The sequence below is a fragment of the Dreissena polymorpha genome, chromosome 14, assembly GCF_020536995.1.
Source record: "Dreissena polymorpha isolate Duluth1 chromosome 14, UMN_Dpol_1.0, whole genome shotgun sequence".
Classification (NCBI taxonomy): domain Eukaryota; kingdom Metazoa; phylum Mollusca; class Bivalvia; order Myida; family Dreissenidae; genus Dreissena; species Dreissena polymorpha.
The window spans coordinates 52,010,582-52,037,983 of NC_068368.1; the positions used below are offsets into that span (position 1 = coordinate 52,010,582).

The 27,402-nt window shown below is 31.9% G+C and overlaps 1 protein-coding gene across 1 annotated transcript in view; it reads right to left on the reverse strand.

Moving 5' to 3' along the window:
• Positions 1-12,803: 12,803 nt before the first annotated feature.
• The window catches only part of LOC127857001 (neuroglian-like), a 196,532-nt gene continuing 181,933 nt past the window's right edge, over positions 12,804-27,402 (reverse strand). Inside the window, exons 16-22 of the mRNA XM_052393253.1 lie at positions 23,686-23,820; positions 21,460-21,523; positions 20,861-20,912; positions 15,864-15,947; positions 15,462-15,545; positions 14,865-14,948; positions 12,804-14,546 (exon numbers count right to left, since the gene is read on the reverse strand). Of these exons, the coding sequence (XP_052249213.1) occupies positions 14,463-14,546; positions 14,865-14,948; positions 15,462-15,545; positions 15,864-15,947; positions 20,861-20,912; positions 21,460-21,523; positions 23,686-23,820 (587 nt within the window). The 3' untranslated portion in view covers positions 12,804-14,462. The remainder of the gene's footprint in view (positions 14,547-14,864; positions 14,949-15,461; positions 15,546-15,863; positions 15,948-20,860; positions 20,913-21,459; positions 21,524-23,685; positions 23,821-27,402) is intronic.

Genomic DNA, 27,402 nt, shown 5'->3' on the forward strand with positions numbered 1-27,402 from the left:
TTCATCTTGCATAAAATAATTAAAAATATAGATCTTCTAGGTACATTTTATTAAATACTGCATTATCAAATGGCAATAAATTAAGTAGGAAGTGCAACATAATATTACGTTTTAATACTTATTTTTCAAAAACTAAAATACAAGATGACTGTCCTTTCCTTCCAAATAGAACAGTATATTGTGTACATGTAAATGTATAAAAAAGCACGAATTCTCCTCCATAACACTAATAACTGAAACTTGATATGTATCTTCTCATTTTTGTCCCAACAGTCACGGTTTTAGTGATTTAATTCGTGACATCATATCTCAAAAACTACACAAGATAAGTTGGTCAAATTTTGAATATTGATTTAAATGCAATGATATTAAATGGCAAACATCTTTGTGTACAAAATAGTCCTTGATTCTTCTTTAAATAAAACTGACCATGTTCAAGACTCTTTTTTACACTACATTGTGACCCTTATTTTATCAATTATTTTCATATAAGAATGTGTATCATGCACAAAGTAGTTTTATTTTCATTCTCTATATCCCAACTAACTCATAAAATGGATAGATAATAATATACATGTCTATTTTATTCCTATATTGCATGCAAAGTACATTCAAATAGAATGCAATTCTAGTTTTGGCTACATTACTCATTAATTTCATCCATTTGATGTGTTTATTTACCTAGAAGTCGCCCATACCTTTAGATTTTTGACAATTTACCTTCAAAGTTCTGTTCTGCTTCTGCAGCGTGAACTATTGACTTCCGTCAAAAGTGAAAACCTCCTTTTTGAAGATCAAAAATGTCCTTGCAAGGGAGCTGTCGCTAGTTTTAATGTTTTTTTCCAAAATTTTGAAACATTCTTTCTTAAACCTAACACAAGAAATACATTTTATAAATTCCTAATCGATATTTAAAGACCATAGGTTACCCCTACCCTAAAGATTTGTAATTTTCCCCCCTTTCACTGATATATGCCCGGTACGACTAAAGTGCGTATATTACTCATATTCGCGAAAGGGGCGAATATCAACAGATATCGGCTGTTTTAAAATGGTTTTCTAACATTTTTGATATGGAAATTCTTCTATGAATATAAATCTTCCTAATGTATTTATTCTGTTAAGATCGAGTGAACATTTAAGTGTTTTTCGTGACATTTATATTTGGGTGCCGGTCAACTCGTACCGGAGTCAACTCGCACGGTAGTCAACTCGCACGTTTTTTGTTCAACTCGCACGGCATTTCTGGTCAACTCGCACTTTTTGAAGTCAACTCGCACCCCCCCAAAAAATATATAGAAATAGATGAAGGATGTAATATGATCAGTAGTTTATAAGTAGTTTTTAAGTATTAATAATATAAATTATGTCCTTTTTTAATAATCTGAATATACGGTTGTCACATTTAATGGCTCTTTTACACTTGTGGTCGGTGTTTTTCACGGGTTATATGAATGTGTATAAGAGGTGTGAAAGGTATTGCGTGTTAAGAATTCGTATTGATTTATAATAGTGAAAAGTCTATGTAGAGCTCTATTTCCGCGTTCATGTTTTTTGTTTTTATTATTATTTGTATGCTAATTTCTATTTAATTGTTATACATTTTATATAAGCTTATATTTTTTACTTTTTTAATAAGCTATGAAAGATTTTGAAATGTTCATACGTTAGTATGTTAAAGTGATATTATAGGCATATTACAGCTTATAGGTGTCTATCGCAACCGTTGTTTATGTTTGGTGTTTTCACTTCATATACACTTATAATTGTTAATGTAGCATCAACATACTAAACCAATATCCCGGAAAGAGAAAAATAATGCATTTGAATATCAACCGTACTTTCGTTTTGACAACTGACGACACACAAGATTCGATTTACGATGTGAATCTAAATCTAGTTTTTGTGCAGATTCGTTCATACGACAAAAAGACACTATTTTGTTTTACGGATCATTTCGGCTTAGAGGACTGGGTGAGTCATGTAAAATATCGAATATAATATATCCTTTTAAAAACAACTGGTAGCAAGATGAGTTGCAGATAATTGGTCAGTAACCACATTTTAACTAACTCTTTTGACCTGTTGATTATGTTCAGCTCAATTCAGCAGTGAAAAATGTCCATAATATCACTTTAATTGTTAAATTGGAATTGTAATAATAAAACATATGTCACCTAATCAGTCAACAAAGTAACAAAACCTGAAAACACCATATCCTATTTCCCACCCCTAAAATTACAATAAACAGCTAATCTGTCAGTCATTCAGAGCTGATGAGGGTACTGATTATCGAGGGGTAGATAAGGCTATTACTGATAGGGGTTGCCTAGAGATAAGGCTGTAGTATGGAATACTTAAATAAATATTTTAATTTGTCATGCTATACAATTTAATATTTAATTAATTAATGTAGAACCGTAACTCATGTTCAGATTTTAATAATGTTGGGCAATTTTATTAAATTATTAACTAAATATACAATTGATTCTGTAAAATTGTATTATGATTGATTATTATTGTAATATTAATAATCTTTTCGTACAACCATGTTTAAATACATGTAGGTATGATAATCATATATACGCGGTTTATATGATACTAAGCTATACGTATTTGTACTCACGTTTACATTATTGTTATACGTTTTTTACTTTTAATAGTGTGCGCAATAAGTTTTCCATAGGTAACGGGATCTTCATTAGTTATTGTATGACAAATTATTAACTTCTTAATAATTCATAGTTCTATCATTCTAAATGCCATATTCATTAATTAACAAATATTAGTTTACATATTGTAATGCTTTGATAATGTGTGTAAATATTGAAATAAATATTAAAATAAAAGTATATAGATGAATGTCTACTTTTGTACATGATAAGGCTTTGATAATGTGTGTTAATATTGCAATAAAAATTAAAATAATAGTTAAACAATATATTTTCAAAAGTACTTTTACTGTCTATTATAATATGCCGATAATGTAACTATGGTGTAAACAATATTTTGTGAAAAATGTGTTATTTTGTGAAAATATTCCAATAAAAAGGATTGAACTAAACTCTAAAAGTATTTCTCATTTGTGTTTATGCAAAAATAACTCATTTAGAACCCATTAACACATCAATAGTTTGACTACCGTGCGAGTTGACTTAGGTACGAGTTGACTTCCGTGCGAGTTGACCAAACAATGTGCGAGTTGACTACCGTGCGAGTTGACTTAGGTACGAGTTGACTGTAAACCTTGTATTGTGGAGTCGTCGTGGTTATATTGTTGGTCGTGTGTAGCCTAAAACAAAGTTCATAATCGCGAACATGACTTAAGAGTTGGAAACATGATAATGCCTAGTAAATTGCTCTATTTATGTTAACAGGTTTAACATATTATATATATTTTACATTATACTGTAATTTGTTGATTAAAACATTGCAGAAAAATGCATCAATATTTCCAATATTCGTTCATATTCGCTCGTTTCGTTCATATTCTCGAATATGAGTCATATACGCATTTTAGACGGACTCAAAATTTTGAGCAAAAAACTTCCAAAACTGTTAAAAGGGAATAAACAACAAAATAATACAATTCTGAATTACAATAAGTATGTTTCCATTGTTATTGTCTTTCTGAATTGTATTTATCATCACAGTAATGGATAAAAGCAACGTTTGGATTATCAACAGGTAAATGTAATATATTTTCGAGATAAGTCACTTTATTATTTATACACTGAGTCTTTCAAAATTATGGAACGTTTTAAATTCATCTTTCCAGAAATATCAATATGTGGGTCTAATCTCTTACAAAAAGACATTTCATTTAACGTAACGTACTGAGTTAAGAAAATTCAATAATTATAAATTGATTTTGACACCTTAAAAAGAAAACATCAATTATTTAATAAAGTTTGGTGTCTTTTACTCTTTATACAATGGAATATATTGCAATGAGTATAAACTGTTTATTGAAGTTTGATCCCCCCCTCCCTTCCCCGGCCAAACCCCCTTGGGAGTTCTTTATAAATGGGTGTTAGACGGGAGGCACCCGTCAAACTCCCATTGGCGTTTATTTTAAACGGGTGTTTGACGGGTCTCCCGTCAAAATCCCACAAGGGAAGAAAATCTACAAACACTTTATTTTCATATTAAAGTACATATTTCTTACAATTATAACTTAAACATGCGTATTTGTAAACATTGAAACAGAAAACAAAGCAAAATATTTAAATTACATTTTTTGTAAAATATTGGTAACATTCTCCCGTCTGGAAAAAAAATTCCCGTGGGTGATTTGCAATTCTTAACGGGGGAGACAAAACCCGGTTGGGATCCCACGGTAGATGACAACTTTATCATAAAATAACTCTACTTTCCCAAAACATTTTAACTCTTTTTTTTTCAATTATATGTATGTACTCAATGTCCCTACAAATATGCAAAATGTCATTACAATTTTTCATTTAATAAAAAAATAAGTTTGCAAATAATCTGGTTTTTGCAAACTAAATCTGGATACTGTTTATAGCCATTTCAGGAATAATGTCTTACCACCTGTTTTACGACCAACCAGAACCATTTTCGAAATCAGCAAATTTATCCTTGGAACAAGTGTTCTGACCAAGTTTCATGAATATTGGGCAATAAGTGTGGTCTCAACAGGTAAATGTTGATGACGCATTGCGGACAACGCACGATAGACGACGAATAAAAGGCGATCACAAAATCTCACCATGTGTACGTTGTGCTCAGGTGAGCTAACACAAACAATTTAGAAAACTGATTTACAACGGTCTGCAAACAAATTTATTGACATCTTATGATTGATTGAGTTTGCTGGTCTTTGTTTAATATAAACACGCATTTTAATTGGTCATGGACGTCTTTATTAGCGTAATGATTTTATGACGTATTGTTTTGCTTTTTTTACAAGTTTGCAAATTGAATCAAAATTAATACGTCGACAGGCGCAATATAGATTTTTTTCACAAAATCATATCCTCACTGTCTATGTTAATTTGTTTTTTATTCGTACATACCCTCGTAATTTTTCGAAATTCACAAGTCCATGATTTAGGAACATTCTTATCGCCAATGTTCAAGCGCTAAATATTTCATTCAAATGTTAAGCTTGTAGTCAGATCTTTAATTAAGACGGATAACAAAAGGTGTAGTCACTTTTTATATGGTTTTTGAAACATAAGAAAGTAATTGGTTACTTATTAGGTAGAGTAGGCAACTGCCTCTGGACCCCGCGTCTTTAAGGGGCACCATGACAGTGTGACGCAAGATTCTACTTAGCCTAATCAAATGAATTGACTTGACTTGACACAGCCCCTTATTATTTATCAATATTATGTCCCAATTTAAGGCCTGACATTGTCTTCCCAAGTAACACTTCTTTACTATTTGCAAAACCGTATGTTTGGCTTGTAATTTCGGTTTCAAGATGTTTTACACGGAGTAAGTTTGTGTTCCATTAAACAGTGAAATCTTTCTTTTATTTTAACAATTTTCACTTAAAACAAAAATTGTAACGCAATTTTCAACATGTATTTTATCCACAAACTGTATTTCATAATTGGCAAAGTCTGGTCTGCGTACATGCAAAGACATTTTCAAATCCTGGTTTAATCAATTATTTATTGGAAATATACACAAACGATAAATCAGCTTTGGTATTCATACCTCTGGTATTTATAATGCGCTTAACAACTAATATTGACCTTTTCAAAATTTCTTTGATTCATCCGTCTTCTTTTCCATGTCATTGACGGTGATTTTTTATTATACGCACGATGTATTTGATTTGACCACTGAAAACCCTTATTTAATGCATAACATGAACATGTGCTTTCGGATGTTTGTCGCGGGAAATGTATTGTGATTTATTGGCAAAAGGCTTCGCCTGGATATCCAGTATATTGCATGTGGACGGAATGCAGAATTTATCATTTGTATTCAGAATATCATTGGATTTTAAGTTGCTGATCCGCTTGTGGTATCTTTCTTATTTCCATGTTTCTAGAAAAAATATCAAAAAAGCTTAAGTAGTTTAACTTAAAAAGTCGATCAATCTGTAAGGTCTTTTGACCCAGTACAAAAATCGTATATGGCCACAATTTATTGAGATCTAGTTGTACATATTATAATTGCTTTAAGTTTAGATGGCGTTTTTGTACACGAACTTCACATGCTAGTTAGTGTCCATCTCTTTTAACATTAAAAGTCCTTTAATAAGGGAACTGATCAATTTTTAAACGTTGTATACTGAATCATTTTGTAAGAAGAAAAACATTTGAAAAAACATTTAAAAAAACACTGAAAACCGTCTTTTGCGTCATGGACAATAACCCTGGGAAATAACATTTTCAGTGCACACGTAGGGTTTTACATTGACCTGACCCAATATGAACTGTACAAAAACAATGTGGTTCTATATAAGTACACAATTACAGGTAATTTAAACATATAAACTGGTAAAATCACCTGTCGCAAGTGTACCATTTAATCTATAAATAAAATCTCTTAGCATACACTGAGGGCATAAAATTCACCATGGCAAGTGAAATTATCAAAATGAATCAAATGGACATGATTATTAATATGTGACATGTTTAAATTGTTATTCATAGTTATAAAATTAAGTGTTACTACAATAATTCGACAATACATTTGTATCATGTGCACATAATCTCACATCTCAATATGCAATGTCATTGCCTTAACACTGACATTTCGAATTGCTATTTGTTATTGTAAACAAACCCGTTGGCAGATAAGTTACGAATATCGTATTGTATTGTTTCGTGTTCAAGAACATCCTTTTAATAAATTTTGGTAAGCAAAGACAGTAATACAAATAAGAAAGAACAACTATTGTCTTCCTTTAACCTTAACTTTAAAAAATAGAAGCATGGTTATTTGCATATTACACATGCTTTTGTTGAATGCTAAAATTGCTGATTTCTTTTTAAATAAAAAACTAGTTAGAGTTGATCAGTTTGTAAGAAATCTTATTATATTTACCAAAAAACTAAAAATCAAGTCGGAATTCTCCAAGGGAAAATAATTGATTTTATTATATGGCAATGTCTAAAATACACAAACACAGTTTTGGTGAATTCGATGATCTATTTGATAGGGTTATATAATCTTTTGCAAATGTACTAGTATATATAAATAGAGCTGAACAAAGAGAATGTTCAATAACAAATATAAGCTGATTAATGATGTGGAATACTAAAATAGACTACAATCAATATAAAATACAAATAACACATTTCGTAATGTAATTTGTGTTTATTTTATTCTTTCCGATGGTTTATAGAGAAATATCATGAATTAAAACAGTGAAAAATAACAGTGACAATTATCGATCATTTCTGTTATTTGACCGGAACCATTTTAAGGGATATTTGGTTTCCCCATTGTGACCCCCAAATGTTAGCAAGGGCGATTAATCTGCATTGAATGTTTATAAAAACATACGGATACGCTTCTCTTGAAATTACATATACTAACATTTATGGGCGCCCAACGGGGAATACTATGGTCTGTAATTGGAAAATACAAAAATAATCATTTGAAAGCAAAAAATAAAATGAAATGGTGGAATAGCGATTGCTTTCTTACTCCTGATCATAGAACAAATATAGTTTCATTTCCTATGACCACTCGTGAACTTAAATCGATGTTCCACCAGATCCAACAAATATCCTCTTAATATTTATTTATGAGCCAAACAAACGATTATTGTTTGGTGCCTTGCATGTATTTACATCGTTTTTACATTTGATAATTTGATAAAAGCATCAATATAAGAAACAAACAAACACATTTTGAAAAACAGAAAACAGCTGAAATGTCACACAAAGCAGTGATTGTTTAACTTAAGTATGAAGTCGTCGAGTAATCTTAACGGATCTTTACATTCCAGCTCAAATTTCCTACATCGTCATGTACATGTATTAGTTTTGCATTTATTTTCTTGGAAATAAAATAAGCATGATTTCTATAGGAGTTTACGTCACCTCTACGTCACACTATATCAGACAGAAGATGCAGAAATACAGTATCATGGTGAAAACATCAATTCCCTCAGATTGTGCTTCTCAAGTGTTCATGTGCGTAAAACATCAGATGGGAATACATACTGCAATCCTCGCAAAACAAAAGTTGATCCTTAGTTTGAGTAAACATAATTAATGAGTTAAAACACTTGACTATGAGAATATTGATGCCAATCTGAACAACAAACTCTGAATGAACTTAGTGGCTAGTGAGGCTAACATCAAATGTACAGAATTAATTAAAACATAGATATGGAATCAATATCAACTGTCCAATTCATACAAAAAACCCACATAACATGATTGCAATATACAGGTATGTTATCACGGTATAAACACAGCTGAATCCCAGCCACACCGATTTAAATATATATGCACCCATAATGAAACGCTGCCACATTTATATGTTATTACTTTTCTCAATATATGAATATAGTTCACATAAGTCAATTGATTATTGAATGTGTTTAGAGTGGGCAAAATACCACATATATCTGGATGTTTACAATAATGATAACAAAGTTCAAAAAAGTATATTTTTGGTCAAGTCAAAGAATGGGTTGAATGGGCAATTAATGTATCTGATACACTGATTATAACCAAATGATACAATTTAATACTTAACCTCTAATGTAAATTGTTTACACATAATAATTTGGGTTTTAAATGTTCGATTTGAGCCTATTTCTCATTTAAAAAACTGTTATTATCTTTAAGAAACAGGCCTATATCTAACTTATGGCTTTTCTGGCATGTATAGCAATGATAAAGAAAATTTAATTTTAATTTTATCGGAATAAAAAATTCTTACAATAATATATATAGTTCAATCTACTATGCCTTTGAACGGAAAAAATATATAATATTAAACAGCAACAAAAGACAAGTAAATATTATCTAATCTTTTACAAACAAAATATTCAACCTAACTAGAGATTTCTTGGTGATTAAAACTTTCAAATTTGGTTTAAGAATCAATTTGTGTTGGTTTTGAGTGAGTTAAACCTTTCCCTGTGATAGATACACAACATAGCAATTGTGTTATTAAGCTAATATAGTGAAATCAAATAATGAATATTAACATGAACTTGTGGAATTATCAAAAGTAAAACAAGCATATATGTGTGCTGAATGCAACAGGTTAAACAATTATAATGGCATAATATTTCAAGGTGTTGATGAGCAAAAATTCTTACCACATTACAAGGTTCTTCGACAGGATTTCAAAACCAATTATTATAATGACATTTGGCAGGAACACAATACAAAAATATTAAAAGCACACTTATCACTAACAATAATGAGAGGTATCAGTCATTAGTTTACTGACTATTTTAGAAATTAAATGCTGAAACTTTAAACTATGTCTTTATTCTTAATACCATAACCAAATAATGTTTGATTGTCTGAGAAAAATGTTTCCTTCTATACTGACTGTATTTACTTTTAAAGACCTGTCTATTTACTAAACTTGTCGTTAACAGTTGAAGCAAAGGGTGTAAACCTTTAAAGCGAGATTATACGATTTTGTCAAATATTAATGAATTTATGTAAAATGTGTAAAAAACTGATAATATAACATGTCAATATAAATTAAAATAAAAGTTAAGAAGAACATGTGTCAAAAAATGCGAAATAAGCAAGATATTTAATTCTAAAATCGATAATGTATGTACAGTCGAATTCGCCAGCATGTATATCATGCACGTACTATGTGAACCTAAATTTAGTTTAACGCTTTATTTTAAATTCCTGCAACGGTATTTATTAAACGACACACGAACACTTACTCTGTCCCTAAAAAAAAGACGAATGCTTCGTTTATTGATGGAAAATATGTACGAAATATCTTGGTCACAATCGGCTAGGGGCTCTAATTTGTCTTTGCTGCATTTTATGAAATTCGTCTTAAATGTATAATTGTTCTTGCCTATTTTGTGTTATTGTAACATATTTTATCAATATATTACAATTTAACACATGTAAAAAATCGTATAATCTCGCTTTAACAAATTGATTCCATAATGGTGCTTAATTCTTTCCTGCGGTATGTATATACCAGCATCGCTCACAACATTATTGTCTTTAATGCACTAAGTTTGTTGCTATGTCTATAATAGAAGATAGCATACCGTTTAAGTTGAAAAGTCTTCACATTTAACGAAAAATATGTATGAAGCTTATTCAGACTATAAATTATAATCCTATACATTAAATAAACATTGTACTAAAATACTGAATTGTACAACTATAATTGAACATTATCTTCTATTCTATATATGAAATTCAGAATAAGTAATTTATTCATTTATAAATGTTGATCACAAAGAACTAAAGTCAGTTCTCAAAAATTACAAAAATGCTTTTCATGATGACTTTGTATTTTATGACATTTTTGTATAAATACAATAATATTATCAAGTCAAACAATGATGAAACAAAAAGAACAAACTTATTTTTTATTTTTAAATTTGTGACGGAAGAGCAACACAACTATTAGTTTGGAGAAAGAAAGACTGAAGAATCATAATGCAAATAATTCTTATAACATCTAAATTACATTCCATCAACACAGCAACATGAATTACAAACAAATTGCCTGACGAACGCAGATTGGGTCACAGCACTCAATCTTATTGTAAACCACTTGAAAAATATTAAAACATAATAAAATATTCCAATGTGTAAAAATATTATCTTGATTGTCAATGAAAATTGTTTAAAAATAATGCATTTGCATTTAAAAGAGAGGAATGAACTTATTTTGTCAAGCTATCAAATTAGAACGCCAGTGTAAACTCTATTTCAATTATGTCAGGGTTTCATAACCAAAACGATTGATATGCAGGAAAGTAATCGCACATATAATATTAAACTCTTGATTGGTAGTGATAGGTCATGTTCTATGCAGCGTATATGTGAATTAAAATATACACTGTATCAGGATATATACACTCGATGGATTTATGACAAAACATATATTATACTAAAAATTACTTTGTGTATAATACATCTTTAAGTTATATATGCCTAAATTAACTGCATGATCAGCATTACTTTATTACGCTTTAACATAAAATAATTTTAAACATATTTAAATGTATTTTTGAAGCTTTCATTTCTTTGATAAAGTTAATAAGAAAGAAACGTAAAACATTAGCTGTTAAATCTATTTGTAGGTAAACATACATAACAATCATGCTATTCACCAATTCGGAATCTCATACTGTAAAAAAGTATAACAAGATCAACACATTCTATTCCAATCATTTGCCTTTTTTAAAATTAGGTGCTGCAATTTTAAAGAAAAATGGAAATTAGAACCTGCACAGCGCTTTAAAGAAGTCGTATATAACTTATTGATACCATATCAACTGTGTCATCAAAGAACCTGATAATTGAGTATTCAAAAAGCAACCAATTGCACATGAAAATTCTTTATCAAGCTCATTCGATTCACCATGTTTTACGATGATCACAACTTTGATTACTGCCATTGTGAGGACGCAAAATATTTACCAACAAAGTATAGTCAAACCATAATTTCTAATATCATTATTTGAACATTTCATAACCCTCATAGTGCAATATCACATACAGATAGAAACATTCAAATAATAAGTCATTACTAATGGGATAATGACAAAAAGGACATCTATATACAATCTTTCAATAATGCAGTTACTTCTCAATCTTTGATTAATATATGTAATACTATCGATCTTACAAATAGTTTTGCGTCATTAGATTATTGTTTGAAAATATTTTGTTCTGTAATTGATGATGTCTGTTCACCTTTATTTAAGAAGACAATAAACACTCAAGTTAGAGGAAAACATCGTGCACATAAAAACAATATATGGTTTAATGATGAGTGTCAAAGGGCAAAATCTGAATTTAATAATAACTTGAATATATATAGAAAGGATAGGTCGGATGAAAACAGAATTTTGATGGTTCAATCCCGGAGCAAGTTTAATTTTTAATTAGAAAAAATAAATATAATTATGATTCAGAGCAGACAAAGATTTTAAAACATAATAGATTTTTAGATGCAAAAAAAATATTGGAAGTTATTAAAGGGATCGGTAAAGTCTTACAAGTCAGATAAATTAATAACTGATGACTTTTTTCGATATTTTAAATCCATTAATGATCCAGACACACATTTATATCAACCAGATGAAAACATTCTGTATTTTAATAAAAGATTTCAGGTAATGTTTGATGATTTACATGTCGAAATATCACAAGACGAAATTAAAAAGGCATGTGCATCGTTAAAAAATGGAAAATCTGCTGGTCCGTTTTAAACGAGTTTCTTAAACACGGTGTTAAAAATGAACATTTTCTGAGGGTATTATATTTACTTTTTAATAACATGTTTGATAATGGTTATTTCCCTGTAACTTGGAGCGAGGGACTTAATGTTCCACTGCATAAGAAGGGGAATTTAGAAGACACGAGCAATTATAGAGGAATAACACTATTAAGTACCATAGGAAAATTATTAAGTAAAATAATTAATAGCCGATTAAACTTATGGGGGGAAAAATATAATGTATAAATAGAAGCTCAAGCGCATATTTTGAATCAAAGTAAAAAACTGTACACAACATTTGTCGACTTTACGAAGGCATTTGACTTTATAGTTCGAGATATCATATGGTATAAATTTATAAAATTAGGGGTCCGTGGTAAAATTTTGAATATAGTAAGATCAATGTACAATGTTGTTAAATCAAAAAGCAAATTTAATAATGAAATCAGTAATGATTCGTTTACATGCTATCTGGGAGTGAGACAAGGTGAATCGTTATCGCCATTTTTGTTTTCGATGTATTTAAATGATATTGAGGAACATTTTATGCTTAATAAGTTCGAAGGAGTTAATCTTGGTATGTTAAAATTGATTTTATTGTTATATGCTGATGACATTGTAATATTTGCAGAATCGGAAGCTGGCCTACAAAATGGACTTGATTTATTAGAGCAGTATTGTACTTAATGGAAGCTATGCGTTAATGTGAACAAAACAAAAATACTGATTTTTAAAAAAGGCGGACAGAATAGACGAAATTTTAATTTTTATTACAAAGACAACATTGTAGAAATAGTGAATAATTTTGCATACTTAAGCATAGTATTTACCACTGGGGGTTCTTTTTCACTAACATATGACGCACTTTCAGGACAGGCTCTTAAAGCAATAGACAAGCTAAATGCAGATTTAATTAAATACCCAGATATATCAGTTAATCATAGACTTGAACTTTTTAATAAACTTATTAAGCCTATTCTAAGCTATGGCTGTGAAGTATGGGGTTTAAATAATAGTGTTCAGATCGAAAGAATTCATATACGATACTGTAAACAAGTGTTAGGGGTGAGGTTGCAAACACAAAATAATTTCGTTTATGGGGAACTTGGACGTGTGCCATTAATAAATCAACGAATCATCTGTGTGTTAAAGTACTGGTTTAAAATATTACAATCTGATGAGGTCAAGTACATAAAAATCGTTTATGATATGTTATTACATGATCACGATATATATCCAGAAACAAAGTATTGGGTTGAATCTGTCAAGGAATTATTAGACAGATTAGGATTTTGTGAAGTATGTATTTTTTCAAGGTGTAGGAGATATTAATATATTTTATCCATAGCTAAACAACGAATATCTGATATGTTTTTGCAAACCTGGTCAAGTAAACTTCATAACACGACCAGAGGTAGAAGTTATAGCCTTTACAGTAGCTATAAGTTTCAACCATATTTAAATGTAGTAAATGTTTCAAAATTTAGAATTGCATTAACTCGTTTTAGAGTATCTGCCCACAGACATGAAGTGGAAGCAGGAAGATGACACAAGCCTGAAAAAATACCGTTTCAAAACAGAAAATGCAAACACTGTAACGTTCTTGAGGACGAATTTCATTTTTTACTGGAATGCCCAATGTTTATGTATTTACGTAAGAAGTATATAAATAAATAGTATTGGTAGAACGCAAACATGATCAAGTTTATTGACTTTTTACAGACTGACAATGAAAAAAGTGTACGAAATCTATCTATTTTTGTTTTTAAGGCTTTTAAAATGAGAGCTGACTTATGTTATCAATAGTTTCTCTCCATGTACTAACATGTATTTATCTATTTAATATTAAGATACAAAAACACTATTAAGTGTATACAAATTGTTTGTATTAAGACTTTCTCTGTACGTCATTGACCATCTGTGTATATATGTTGTAATATGTGTGTATTCAAGGGCTTAAAGCCTAATGTATGTTGAAATAAACTCAAAACTCAAAACTCAATAGACTACATCAGTGCAATCTACACAATTGTAGCCTTCGATCTATGACAACCCTTCTTATCTCAATACTATCCGATTAGCGACCCTTCCTCCTTGACTTCACTCTTTTTCCCAAAGTCTGCATCCCCCCTGCCAAAACTCAAAGGCCGCTCCTATTGCAAAGAAAATTAATTAATACATGTAACATTTAGTCTGTTTTCATCAATCAAACTAAGCAGAAGACTGCTAGGCCGGCATGGGATTATTTTAATCCGTTTTGTTTCAGATGAATCAATTTAGATGGGTCCGTTACATTAAATAAGATGGGCCCGTAGCATTTGTGAATTTATACGAATGATAATTTACAATAAACAATAATAATTAAAGAGCATAAAGCACCCATTAACCGTTCAAATAATAAGCAATTACACTACACTAGATCACTGAATCCTACAGAATAACTTAATTGGAGCTATCATGTCCCTTCTTACCTCAATATTACCCAACCCGTCCTCAACGAATTCACTGCCTTTTGCACAGTCTGCATCCTCTCTGCCACAACTCAAAGGCCGCGTCTATTGCAAAGAAAATGAATTAATACATGTAACACTTAGTATGTTTTCATCAATCAAACTAAGCAGAAGACTGTTAGGGCCGCGAGGGACTATCTTAATCCGGTTTGTTTGACTGATTAATTTAGATTGGCCGTAGCATAAATAAAGATGGACCCGTAGCACTTGAATGGGTAAATAAAACAACCTGAACAGCTCTTTAAAGAAGTCGTATACAAGTATGATATCATATCAACTATGTCATCAACGAACCAAAACAAACAAGTTATTGTACATGTAAGCTCTTTAGCAAGCACATTCGACTCACCATTTTACGATGTTCACAACTTTGAAGACCGATATTTTGAAGATGGAAAATATAAACAATCGTGTATCCTATCATATTTGGAACATGGAATATCATAAAGTGACATTGCAATGATAGATCGAAACCGTTCAAATAATAAGTAATTACACTACACTAGATCACAGCATCCTAAATAATAGCTTAATTGGAGCTATCTTGTCCCTTCTTACCTCAATGTTATCCGACCCGTCCTCCACGAATTCACTTCCTTTCCCACAATCTGCATCCTCACTGACACAACTCAAAGGCCGCGTCTATTGCAAAGAGAATGAATTACTCCATGTAACATTAAGTCTGTTTTCATCAATCAAACTAAGCAGAAGACTGTTAGGGCAGCAAGTGATTGTTGTAATCCCGTTTGTTAAGATTGATCAATTTAGATGGGCTCGTAGCATTTATTAAGATAAGACCGTAGCATTTTGTGAATTAATACGAATGATAATTAACAATAAACAATAATAATTAAAGAGCATAAAGCGAACATTAACCGTTCAAATAATACGTAATTACACTACACTAGATCACTGCATCCTACATAATAACGTAATCGGAGCCATCATCTCCCTTCATACCTCAATATTATCCGACCCGTCCTCCATGACTTCACTCCCTTTTCCAATGTCTGCCTCCTCTATGCCAGTACTCAAAGGCCGCGCCTATTGCAAAGAAAATGAATTAATACATGTAACATTTGGTCTGTTTTCATCCATCAAACTAAGCAGAATACAGTAGGGCAGCAAGGGATTATTTTAATCCGGTTTGATTAGACTATCTGTTCAATTTAGATGAGCCCGTAGCAATTTCTTAATTTATACGAATGATAATTTACAATAAACAATACTAAGTAAAGATAAAAAGCGATCATTAATCATCTTATAATGGTGTATTGACAATGTAATGTAACTTTTGTTACAAATCCATAATACGACTCTGAATAATTTTAATTGTGTTTGTTTGTTTTTTTAGATTGTTTGGATATTCCAAAAACGTTTCAGTTTAGTTATATCATTGCAGTTAGTAAAACTATTCAAACTGTTCCTGGGTGACCAGTCATTTGTGCACAAACAAGTACCTGACAACTGCCTATTTAAGATGAATGGCCAGAAAAGCAATCACATGACAAATTTCCACACAAATAAAATAAAATCTGCGCTCCTCTGATTTAAAGGCCAGCTCATAAACCAACTGCGCTAGACAGTCAGAATATCAGTAATCACTGATGACAAGATCAAATACTTTGTATAACGATCACGTAGTCTGGGAGTTATTGAATAAGATGTTATCATAAAGAAGGCAAAAATAATCAAACTTAAGAACTTAATGCCTATAAGATTCAATTAAAAACGGAGATTATTAATATTCTGTGATGCCCGTTAGACACTGTCAGACCTTGTTACCAAAAATATTATATTTTAAACCAACAAATCCAGCATAAAAGCTCATGAGAACTACGTCGTGCTTCCGACGCTGCCCGAAGCTAATCTCGCTTCGCCCGTAAATGTTCGAATATCGTCGCGGGAAATTCACATGGGGTATTTGGTCTTACAAAAAATAAAAACGAGCTTTTTTATTTCGTTAATTCTATATTACCATACAACATCTAGCGTTGAAATTTTTGCTGCTGCAATAAGGAACACTGATATTTTTTAAGTTAACTTTATTTTACAAAATAATTTACGAAATACTCGTTGATGTTCAGTGTGTACTGGGCTTTAACAATAAAATAAGCGGCCAAAATTGCCGATTGGTATTGAGTCACTAACTTGAATTTAATTAATCATAACAGTTTGTACAAACTAAAAGGCCTGGTTCGAGACAGTAGATCACAGAAGAACAGAGATAATGGAAAGGTCGTTGAACAAACTCACATTGTTTAAATTATTTGAAGATAAAAGTCCAATTTGCATAAGCAACATTTCTTTGAAATCATTATTCAATCTTTGGTTAATAACAAAATAGAGATCAAATATTTTATTTTTTAATTCTTCCACATAGACTCATACGTATAGCAAACTTGTTAGCAAGCGAAAAAATAAATTATTGATCATAGACAATGTTTTTGACGATAGTATGCCAATCCTTTTGAATACTCAATTATCAGGTAAGCTTTAAAAGTCAAAAGAAAGAAAAGGACAATTAGAAAAAGTGAGCAAAACTTGGGATTTAGTTAAGTTAGCAGGATTTTGATAAACGAGGTGTTATACACTCTCACCTAATGTATTTAAATTAAATCCTATCAAATAATATGCAATAATACATATAGGAAACGGTGAAGCACATAGTGACAACACTCACAGCAACTAATTCATTGGTATGTATTTTGCAGGTTAGGTTTTAGATCCACAAATTGGAAAGAAATCCATTCCAAATATATCTTCAATCCAGATTGACATAAAAATGTGTTAATTTGTGTATTACCCTTTTCAATTTTATGCAAACGTTTCATTCAATTTTTTATTAAAAAAATCATCAGTACAAATTGCAAACAAATATTTCATGGCCTGAAAAAGTAAAAATCTTTAGGTACTTGGATAAACCTAACATTTTTGAAAATAATTAAGTAACCATTAATTCAACAAATATTTACATATTATGTATACAGTTAATCTTAAAACTATAATGGCGGTGAACAATCATACGAATATAAATGTGAGAAGACTTCTATAAACGTCGTTTTTAAAATAAAACTGCATTAAAGGAGCACAGAGTTTTGCAGGTCATGCGTGTTAGTAACTTGACAATATGAATAAATACCAAAATAAAATTGAACAGGAATTTTCAAAACACACTTCATTCATTTAAGGTTCATGGGGGGGGATAAAATTCATTAAAAATTCGCTTTGGTTTTTCTTCATTCAATGTGGTACAATATGGTCAAACTATATATCATTTTAAAGCTAAAGACGGATAGAATAACATAAACACATTTTTGACATTCAATATTTGTGTGCTTTATTCATATTTTGGTTTAAAACCAATACATTTTTACACTAATTTACAAAATCTCAATCTAAAGTTAGGCAGGATATGCACTACCTTAAGTTGAATAAATACAAAGCTATATACATATACAAGGTCAAGTTAGCAACATTTCACAGAAAATTATTGTCATAAAACAACAAATGAGTTTGTATTCAACTGCCTATTTTGGATAAATTTCCTAAACAAAGTTCTAAAAATAACTAAAACGTAACTACTTTTTAAAAATCCAGGTATGGTGGATAGTAAGAGTCACAATTCTTTTTCAAAGGCTTAACAATTTTGTTATTTACCTCTCAACCAAATTGCAAATTTAAACCATCTAAAATTGAAATAGATTGCAGACGACATATAAAATTGTAAAGAATTATAAAGAAATTGGCAAACCGATTGATTTTATATTTCGATTACTTCTACCCATTTTGAAAGCGTGGCCCTCGCTGTGCTCCGTAGAAAAACGTGCAAAACAAATCGGTCGAAACCACGTGCAGTAGTGAGAAAACCGGGTATGTGTATACACATACCTGAGAAAACACAAACATATTTTGACAGTTGGTTCGCAACTAGTAAAACAACTATTAGCATTAATCAGCAAGAGATCGCACTCAATAACAGAAATGACCACGTAGAGATATCATCACTTACCCTATTTCAAATATTTTCCAGCTGAAAATTGTCTTTTTTAGTTTAATTGTATTGTTTTTTCTGGAGCCGAAGTGCATCTAACAGAATATCCATCTAACTTACGTTGTTTTCACTTTCGTTATTAAAAACTTTGTTTAAAAGAATTATTTCTCCTTTTAGATTGTTAAAGCGATGTGTTATTATATATTATCAATAGAATAGTATACCGTGATGAATTTAACGGAGTTACGTATCGATCTTTCTGTCAGTCTGTAAGCGTACTATTTTATGCGCAATAATATAAGTATGGTGATTCGACAACAATTGTAAACATTGGTGAAATGCTTCTTACATAGTAATTCTTTTGAGTGTTTATGAGGTCTGATCGTGCAGTTTGCAAACATCAACGGAAAGATTACAATCCAATGCATTTGTCATCGTCAACCGTTTGGAATGTCAATTAGGCGATGAGTTAGTTTTTAGCATGTTTCTTTCTATGTTATGAATTTACAAATGGCTGCCCCCATGGTGATGAAATGACATGTGTTCGAGTTTTGATATTTCTAGATATGTAAACTTTTTTTACTATTTAAGCGTAACTTGCCCTCGTCAATGTCGATATTATTCACTAGTTATATAATTTTCCGCCGAAAAACGTGGAATAAACATGATTCAGATTTTTGAAAATAATGTATATTTTAGTGTTAAAATCGCTTTGTATTTTGATTGATTTTGTGGATGGTATGATACGTTGATGTACAAAATTGGTAGCAGTTTGAAGGAAAAACATCCTTTAAAGCATATATGTATACATTTTCAATGTGGCACTCTTCCTTTAGTCAAATTTGAGTTCAATGCTTGGGGTCCCACATTTTTCAAAATGAAGCCTCTACATGAACCTTAATCCTTGTCAATAAAAGTGCCATTCGAGTGTCGTTCCAGATTTGACTGTGCAGTCCGAAAAGGGACAACAGTTTCCGCCTATACTAGATTTTCGCTAGGTAGAGACTTCATGTAAACGAAAAATTACAAAAAAAGTGGAATGCGGACTGCACACTCTTATCTTAGACACACCTCAGGAATATTCATGAAGCCACAACTTCCTTAAATGAGAGAATATTTTATACTGCCAGAAACAAGAAATCAAGTGCAGGATACACATGAGAAAAAACTTTTTCACTTTCAGTGTTGACTTAGAACATAAAAAATAACAATACAAAAAAGAATTATTCAACATATTTTAAAACAGGGAGTGCATGCTACACAACTTTTTAAACGAAAACGTTATCTCTATACATGTTTAATTATAGCATTATGTGTGTGTTTATATCACGTGTGTGTTGTAAGTTTCGTTCACTTTGTATCTAACTGTTGACGTTTTGAAATATATGTTCAATTAAGTCATTTATTCCATATGTTGTTTTGTATTTCTTCACATTTCTTCCCATCTTACATAATATCTTATCTCATGATACCTCAAGATAATTTAGCCAGCTTTGTTTCAATGGCATTTGTTAGTTTCTGCAGAATATCTATTTTCATTTTAAACTAATAACAGGAATTAAGATGTTGAACGATGTTTATTGTTTGAAACAGCACATTACCAGTTTCGAATCATTTTGTTATAAACCACAGGCAGATCATATACTTTCAACCAATGCTATCTTATAGCTAATGTTCTCTTAAGTAAGATAAGCGATTCTTTTGTGATATGATTTTATCTCATATATCATCTAGTGTAACATCAAGTTAGAGGACCCAATGTTATGTCATGTTATATCATCTCATTGTATTTCATATTTCATTGTATGCTATATTTATTTCATCTTTTATTATCCAAATGTTAATTTATTCTGTTTTATTTCATGTGTCATAATATTATTTTAATTAAATTAAAACCATTCATATATTATGCAATTTCATCTTATCGTATCTCATATCGTACCCATATCTTATCCCATCTTACCTCTGCATTCAAACCGGTCTCCACATCTCTGGAAGCGTCATTCAAGTCATCACTGTAATGGCAGCAGAAAAGGTACGTACTATTTTAAAGAAAGAATAGCAGACAATAAGGTCACACTCTACTCTTGCTTGGGTGAAACTCTTCTCCCACACAGGCCAGACTTAACGGTTACATACTTATCTTGCTTTGGCCAGATATAAAGGTTTAAGTCTACTCTCACTTATACCAGGCATGCAGGTCACTCATATTCTTGATCAGGACAGACATAAAAATTACATTCTACTCCCATTCAAGCCAGACAAATAGTTTCCACTTTCACACAGGCCAGACAGAAAAGTAACACTGTAATTTCACTCATGTCAAAAATAACGTATACAGTCCTATTTCTCTCAGGCAAGCCAAAAGGTTACATTCTAATTACATACAAACAAAAATTACACTTAACTCAGACCAAACATAACAATTAAACACTTATATCACTCAGGTCAAATCATTCAGTTTAAACTCCACTTTAAACATGGTCACACAGAAAAGTTAAACTCAAAATCTGATCAAAAAGAAAGGTTACACTTCATTGTGCGTACACTCTTCCCACATACTGGAAATCATTCTCTTTCAGTTCCTGTTCCGGGTTGTTGTCTGCCTTATTCTCATTTTTGTGCACTGAAATAAGAGCAATTTTTTAACATTCTGTGAATGGGTCGAGTTCCCATTTTATGGGAATTTCGTGTCTTGAAATATGAGCCGCGTTCTGAGAAGACTGGGCTTAATGTATACGCATAAAGGGTCGTCCCAGATTAGCCTATGCAGTCCCCACAGGCTAACCAGCGACAACACTTTCCGATTACACTCAATTTGTGTTTAGAAGAGACTTCCTTTAAGCGAATTCCATAAAAGCGGAAACTATCGTCCTGTATTAGCGTGTGTGGACTACACAGGCTAATCTTGGTCGACACTTTACGCACATGCATTAAACTCTCTTTTCAAAAACGCGACTCATTTTAAACATCATTGTGAATGAGTCTGCTTCACATTAAATTATGAATTTTGCATCGTGAAATATTTAAATTGGGTACATTTAAAATAAAAAAATGAACTATAACTTGTCACAGAACAGATTTTCCCAACACCATTTAGTAATATGCAGCAAGCTGTAACAATAAAACATGTGTGTATGTTGCCACAATTTGACCACTTGGTCATTTTTAACAAAGTTTGTGGAAAACCACAATACAGGTTTCTAAGCCAAATATTAAACCTTTGGGCCTAGTGGTTTCAGAGTGAAAGATTTTAAGTTATTTTATTACACGAGTTTAAATAAATTATTTTACCACCACTGGATGTGGTCTGGGTCATATTTTGATGAAACTAATTAGAGATCCTTAGTCAGATTTTACATACCAAATTTAACACATCGAGATGTTGGAGTTGTTTTTTTTTTCAAATAAAGTCTAAATAAACAATAATGTATTACATAAATTCTCAGTTGAAAAGGGGCATATGTGTTGTTTTTTTTTTTCAATGCAGAACGATCAAAATCGCAAAGTCACAACTTCACATCATAAGGAAGCATGGGTAGAATTGAGTTGTGTACGTAAAAGGTGAAGGAAAGTATGTGAAGAAAATTAGGTCAATTCAAATTTGAAAAGGTGTCATATATTTTGCCATTTAAAACATAGGAAGATACAAATGGCACATTCGCTACTTCACTACTTCAAATCATAACAAAAATCCTACAACTTGGAAAGCTGTACGTTGAAAGGTGTAGGAGAACACCATCGGACAAGTTTGTGGCTAAGAACGAACAGCTTTCCATGGGGACTTTGCTACTTTGTAACAGTGGGTAAAATAAATGAATATATTAAACTATTATTACATTTACATTGGCTCAATAATTTTTTTATGTGATATATGTTTTACATGAAAGTAGTTTGTCATGTTTTCCAATAAAGATTCAATTCTGCCCCATGAAGATTCATATTTCTTTAGTATTCAAAATGTTGCTTAATCGGCTTAATTGTCGCTGATTTACCTCAGGTTAACTAAATGTATGTTAATCCTCTTTGAAGAAATATTAAGTATGCTGCTTTTTCTAATTATCATTTATACGAATACCGCCACATAGAGTCAATCTTTTAAAACATAGGGAGAGAAAAAAAGAAGAATGCTGAAAACCTGAACTTTTTTGCTGAAACTCTGCTGCTCCTCTCAACTGGTAAATGCAAAGAGTGTACAAATCTTTTAAAATTTAGTATTTTTTGCACATATTCGATTTAAATGACAAAAGCGTGCATAAGAACCTAAATAACAACTATAAGTTGTATACTAAGAAATCCTCTGATTACGCAAATTATAACAATGTATCACAAGACTGGCCAAATTCAACCTTGGCCCCTTTTCGAGAACCATTTACGTTTTGAAATCTATTATCTCGCCCTAAAGCATGTCCATATACAGGGCTTTATTGAAGGATTGACTACCACTTGCTAATAGGACAAAGATCAACTTTAACCTACTATGGAAGAAAAATTAATGCCCAATATTTAAGTAAATATTTGTTGATATGTAAACAAACAGATTCATTATAAAATGTAATCTATCCAATGATTAAACGGAAATAATTTTTTAATGTTTTAAAGAAAATATTTTAGCAATTTTCAGAAACATTTTACAATGATTTTTCTGGCATTGATCTAACAAGTTTGATAGTTTGATTGGCTACTAAAATGTATAATGCAAAATTAAATCAGTTTTCATTGGTGAACGTTAATACATGTATACGAAGACTGACACGCTCCGACCTTTTTAACCCCTGCTTTACTTACATGTTGAGGTCCCACCTCTGTTCCTGTATATAAAGCAGATGATAAGGGCAACGACGATTAACACCACCGGAATACAAGCAATAAGAGCTATAAACCACAGATTGAATCCTGCAGACTTTTCCACTGGGACAGGCACTGAAATTGGATGAGAGTCAAATAAGACAAAACGATATTTGTGTATGTTTTATTGTTCAGACATTATAACTATTTCAAAATAATGTGTAATATTGTTCAATTGTTGCATTGTCTACATCCGTAGATAAAAAGATGTCTTGCTTTGCTTAATATAAAAATAATAAACATTTACCAAAACAGATGTTATTAAAAAATACTTCAGGACAGTTATGTACCCTGCATACCATACCCCACATCATACTTGGTCACCGAAATAAGCTGATAGAAGGAGACAAAACAACCAAGCAATATTTCGGAGAAAACACAACCCTGCAATATTGAGGAGAAAACAAAACCCGGAAATATTAACAAGAAACACAACCCAGCAGTATTTTGGAGAATTCACAACCCTGCTCTATTGATGAGAAAACATAACCCTGCAGTATTGGGGAGCAAACACAACCCTGCAATATTGTTTCGAAAACACAAGCCTGATATATTTAGGAGACACAACAACATTGACGAGACAACACAGTCCTGCAATATTGAGGGGACAACACAACCCTGCAATATTGAGGAGACAACACAACCCTACAAAATTGAGGAGATAACATGCCCCTAATAAATTGAGGAGAAAACACAACCCTGCAATATTGAGGAGACAATACAACTCTGCAATATTGAGGAGACAACACAACCCTGCAAAATTTAGGAGACAACACAATCCTGTAATATTGAGGAGAAAACACAACCCTTTAACATTGAGTAGACAACACAACCCTGCAAAATTGAGGAGACAACACAACCCTGCAGTATTGATGAGATAACACAACCCTGCAATATTGAGGAGCAAACACAACCCTGCAATATCTAAACACAACACAACCCAGTCATAATTAGGAGACAACACAACCTTGCAATATTCAGGAGACAACACAACCTTAATAAATTGAGGAGAAAATACAAACCTGATATATTGAGGAGACAACACAACCCTGCAGCATTCAGGAGACAACACAGCCCATCAATATTAAGGGGACAACAAAACCCTGCACTATTCAGGAGAAAACACAACCCTGCAATATTGAGGAGAAATCACAACCTTGCAACATTGAGAAGACAACACACCCCTGCAATATCTAGGAGAAAACAAAAAAATAGTAAATTGAGGAGATAATAAAACCCCGCAACATTCAGGAGACAACACAACCCTGCAACATTGAGGGAAAAACAAAACCCTCAACTATAGAGGAAACAACATAACCCAGCAATATTAAGGAGAATACACAACCCTTATATATTTAGGAGACAACACAGCCTTGCAATATTGAGGAGCAAACACAACCATGCAATATTAAGGAGAAAACACAACCCTGCAATATCGAGGAGACAACACAACCCTGCAATATTGAAGAAAAAACACTACCCTGCAAATTAAGGAGAAAACACAACTCTCCAATACTGAGTAGACAACAAACCCCTGCAATATTGAGGAGACAACACAACCCTAATAAATTGAGGAGAAAACACAACCCTGCAACATTATAAAAAAACACAACACTGCAATATTGACGAGAAAATACACCCTGCATTACTGAGGAGAACACACAGCACTGAAACATCGAGGAGACAACGCAGCCCTGCGAAATTCAGGAGAAAACACAACCCTTTAATATTGAGGAGACAACATACCCTGCAACATTGATGAGGCAAAACAACCCTGCAATATTAAGGAGAAAACATAACCCTTATAAATTGAGGAGAAAACACAACCCTGCAATATTCAGGAGACAACACAACCCTGCAACATGCAGGAGACAACACAACCCTTCAACATTCAGAGACAACATAACCCTGCAATATTGAGGAGACAACACAACCCTGGAATATTCAGGGACAACACAACGCTGCAATATTGAGGAGACAACACAGCCCTTCAACATTTAGGAGACAATACAATCCTGTGATTTTGAGGAGAAACACAACCCTGCAATATTTAGGAGAAAACCCAACCCTAATAAATTGAGGAGACTACACAACCTTGCAATATTGAGGAGATAAGACAACCTTCCAATATTTAGGAGAAACCTCAACCGTGCAATATTGAGGAAAACACACAACTTTGCATTATTGTGGAGACAACACAACCCTGCAAAATTGAGGAGAAAACACAACCGTGCAATATTGAGGAGCCAACACAACCCTGCAATATTGAAGAGCAAGCACAACCCTGCAATATTGAGGAGAAAACACAACCCTGTAATATTGAGGATAAAACGCAACTCTTCAACATTGAGGAGACGACACAACATTGCAATATTGAGGAAACAACACAAACCTGCAGTATTGATGAGAACACACAATCATGCAAAATTGAGGAGACACCCAACCATGGAATATTGAGGAAACAACACAACCATAATAAATTGATGAGACAAAACAACTCTGCAATCCAGCGATCACTCCGACATCGTCATGGTACGAAGGTTTACGAGCAAGTGAGAGAGGAAGATTGCCTACCATAGCAAACAATCAAAACTTAGTGTGCTGTAATTAATGAGTCGACTTGACTTTTTCGTTGAAATAAGTCTTAGGAGAGTAAGATTATCATATGACCTGATGAAAACTGCTGTAATTAAATAGAACAAACGATTTTGCTGTAAGATAGTTAATGTTATAAGCTGAGAGTGCAAACTACATTGCGCAATCTGTCGTTACACGACATTCCTAACACGTGTAATCTACGAAATATGAATCGTGACTAAGAATATAACAACAAATTACGTTTTAAATGGAAGATGTTAATCAAACCTATACATGAATCTTATTGGACTATAATAAATATATATAAAGAAAGTTAACCCGGATACTTCAAAAGTGATTTTTATGAAGAACGGTAAACAGGCTAGCAAGTAAATTATATGTAGTCTGTGTTCGTTATTCAACAGACACGTGGTTCATCTAAACAGTTGTTTGCTGAAGGTTCAAATACAGTAATTTTAAAAATAAAAAAACAATCGCTTACAAAAAAAAAATTCAATTGAAGAGACTTGGTTCTGTTGGATAAGGGATAAGACACGAAATGATAAATTTTACCGCACGTGTGTGTATTTCAGAGTTTATTTACAGGTTACGCTGCCTCTTCACGACTGTGCATCTATTGGCAACACTGTCCCTGCGACATTCCAAGGGAAATTGTTTACTTTGAAGCTAACTATGTTATATTTACTCCGGCTGCCAAAGATCTGATTTTGGAAAAAAACAGTGCACGGTGACCAATGAGACCTTATTGTGCTCTGGTAGACATTTTCTCTGCAGGTCATCAAATGTGTAATAGAGTTGACGGATGATAACGGAGCCATGATATATAAATGTTTTCAGAAATAGCCATATATTTTGTATGTATAATAATACTTTGGAAGCCAACTATGTGATAAAGGTTGATGAATTGTGTGCTATGTATAAATATGAATATAGTTTGTTTAATGAATCGCCTCCATACTTATTTGCTTAAAACTGTCAGAAGTTATGTTGTGGTTATGTAGTTGTAAAGGATATATGTTTATAAACTGTATAGCTTTAGTAAACGATTGAAATATTACT